This window comes from Arachis duranensis, chromosome 5 (genome assembly GCF_000817695.3).
Source record: "Arachis duranensis cultivar V14167 chromosome 5, aradu.V14167.gnm2.J7QH, whole genome shotgun sequence".
NCBI classification, from domain to species: Eukaryota; Viridiplantae; Streptophyta; class Magnoliopsida; order Fabales; family Fabaceae; genus Arachis; species Arachis duranensis.
The window spans coordinates 106730149-106732877 of NC_029776.3; the positions used below are offsets into that span (position 1 = coordinate 106730149).

Genomic DNA, 2729 nt, shown 5'->3' on the forward strand with positions numbered 1-2729 from the left:
GGAAGTGGACAATTCATTTCATCTTCTAGCCTGCAATTCATAAATAGAGTCAACAAAATTTCTTTAACACACCAACATAGTAACATAAAACATTTTTTACAATCATATAAACTAGTCGAAAAATCACCTCTAGCGCAATGGATATATACAATTGAAACTAAGCCCTTACTAGCAAAGGATCAATATATGTTCTCTATCATTATAAGTACAAATGGCAGAGATGTTCAAATAAAAGCAAGCTTGTATTTCAACTCACTTTGAACGTATGGTGTTTGGTGGGGCATCAGTACCATCCCAGACATAGATAAACCATTCATCTTTGGCAACCTCACCGAAATGAAGTATCTTAAGATACAACGAAAAGCATGAAGTAGAATTAGTGCTTTTGAGTAGAAACAATAAAAAGTACGGGTATAGAAATCTCTCGTGCAACATAGTGACTAAAATCCAACTCAACTACCTTGCATGCCAAATTCACGTGATCCCCTTCCTTGATTTCTTTAAACAAACGAAATTCCTGTCTGCCTACACAGCATATCAAAAACCTTGAATTCACACATCAAAATTTAGCAAGGTATAAAGCTAGATTATGAAGTCATGAATAAAACTTAATGGATGTATGCAAGTCTATACTGAGTAATACAGAATGCAACACCAAAGTACCATCATTTGGCTGAAAGTTGACCCGCCATTTTCTAAGTTCGTGTATGCATATTCTGTCCTCATTTGTACGCTGATACTTAGAAGAAACTTGATAAGGAACAAGATCATCACTATCTTTCCCTTGATATAAGGCAAAAGAGGAAAATGCTTTACTGTAAACGAGATTATATTCCCCATCAAACGATCTTACCTACAAAAGGTAAAACAGTGAATATTTAAAGAATACAAGATGTAATTTTGTCTATACAAAATAAATTTCACTTCTATTCAATAAGAGTAGCAATTAGCAAATGAACATACAGTTTATGTCAATGTAATTTCAACTTTACAACACAAGGTCACTAATCAATATCTATGTAAACTCGTGAAATACATTAACTTCAACATGTGAATGCAAGAGGTTAATATGAAAGCATACCGAAACATTACAAAGGTGAATCACATCTCCGGCTTCAGCAACATGGGGAAGCTTATCAGCAGTGAGAGAAAAAAGATTAACAGCCATACCGGTTTCATGATGTGATTGATCAACTATTCTTAAGACACAGCAGTAATCTGCAGAAATTTGTTATGAACACCATGAGCAGCAGCATTAGCAGATTATATATTTCATGCAATACTCTGAAAAAAGAAGGTCATCAAAGTTGGTCAAATTCAAACACTCCACACATCACACACAAAAAAAAGTGAAACCGGCTCAAAAGACACCTTCAGAGAAACACTCATCAAGCTACTACCAGTGGAAACACATGGCAGCTGTAAGCCCGGCCTTTTTATCATCATCGCCGGTTCTCAAGTTAAATGTTTCTTTTTTATAAAATAAAAGTAAAGAATAGAAGAAACCCATAAATTTGAAAGAGGAAAGATGCAAACTTTGCAACTAGAAATGAAGATACATACCAGTGCCTCTCGTAGTCTTAGGGAAGGAATATTCGAGGATAACCGCCACAACAGACACTCTCTGGCTGAGTAATGAAAGAACATCTTTTATCGGAAAACACTTCATTCCGCTTCTGGAAGCCATTTCTCTCTCACATACTCAGTTAGGGTTTTGCGTCAAAGCAATGGAGGGAGACGACACTCAAAGTTACCAGCTTTTTTGGATGAATCGGAAGATACTCAGTAGTCACATTAATATAGTAATTTTTTTTGAAAAAATGACAACTAAAATATAAATATTTGTATTATGTTGAATATTTTATATATAAATAGTAACAAAAATAAACAAAAAAATAATCTTGATATTTTTTTAGTCTATATTAGCGGATTCTACTTAAATGTGAAAGTTATTATATTTATATGTTTAAATAAATATTATTATAATTTATTAATTGATATACAATTCAAAAAAATTAATACTTTAATAAAAATAATTTATATTGTAATCACACATAATGAATATTAATTAAGTTAAATGACATTTAGATATATTATTAGAATTTTCGGATATACATCGTATACTTAATCAATTTTATTGTATTATGTATAGTTTGTTTACTAAAAAATAATATATATTTACTGAAATAATTAATTTGTTTATGTTTAATTTGATTAATTTTAATTTTTAAATTTTTTTTAAATGATAACCTTTAAAATATATTTTAACTAAAATTTAAAAAAAGTTAGATAAATTAATTACTATATAAAAATGAAATTAACTATTACAAATATTTTTTTAATATGTATCTCATTCTTAGTGCATGTTATTTCATAAATATATGTTATTTTTTAGTTTTCTTAATTTATGCACAAAAGAACTCATATATGAATAACAAAATTTTTATACGTTGCACGAATTGAGGGGTTAATATATTTTTATTATTTTGATATTTAATTTAATTATAAAAATAAGTATATGAATTTTACCGTGGTTAATAATTTGTATTTTTTAATAATTTTTTAAATAACATGTCCCTTTATGAACTCAAGTGCTGGTCCTTTGTACAGGGTCATGATCATGGCTCCTGACACTGTCACTATTGTTCCAATTACCTTCGCTACGCTGTGAATCTTTCTCAAATTCACTGTCTCTAACCTGGTTAACAATAATAAGCAAAAATTGCAAC

General features: G+C 29.8%; 1 protein-coding gene and 1 non-coding gene across 2 annotated transcripts in view; both read right to left on the reverse strand.

Annotated features, from left to right (window-relative positions):
- The window catches only part of LOC107491573 (protection of telomeres protein 1b), a gene marked incomplete in the record, with an annotated part of 3322 nt that extends 1571 nt beyond the window's left edge, over window positions 1-1751 (reverse strand). The window contains 6 exon segments of the mRNA XM_016112447.3: window positions 1-30; window positions 257-345; window positions 461-525; window positions 664-853; window positions 1082-1218; window positions 1564-1751. Coding sequence (XP_015967933.1) covers window positions 1-30; window positions 257-345; window positions 461-525; window positions 664-853; window positions 1082-1218; window positions 1564-1687 — 635 coding nt within the window.
- Window positions 1356-1451, reverse strand: LOC127748288 (small nucleolar RNA snoR113). The gene has a single exon (XR_008010229.1). It is a non-coding gene; the product is annotated as a small nucleolar RNA snoR113 (small nucleolar RNA).
- Window positions 1752-2729: the final 978 nt, after the last annotated feature.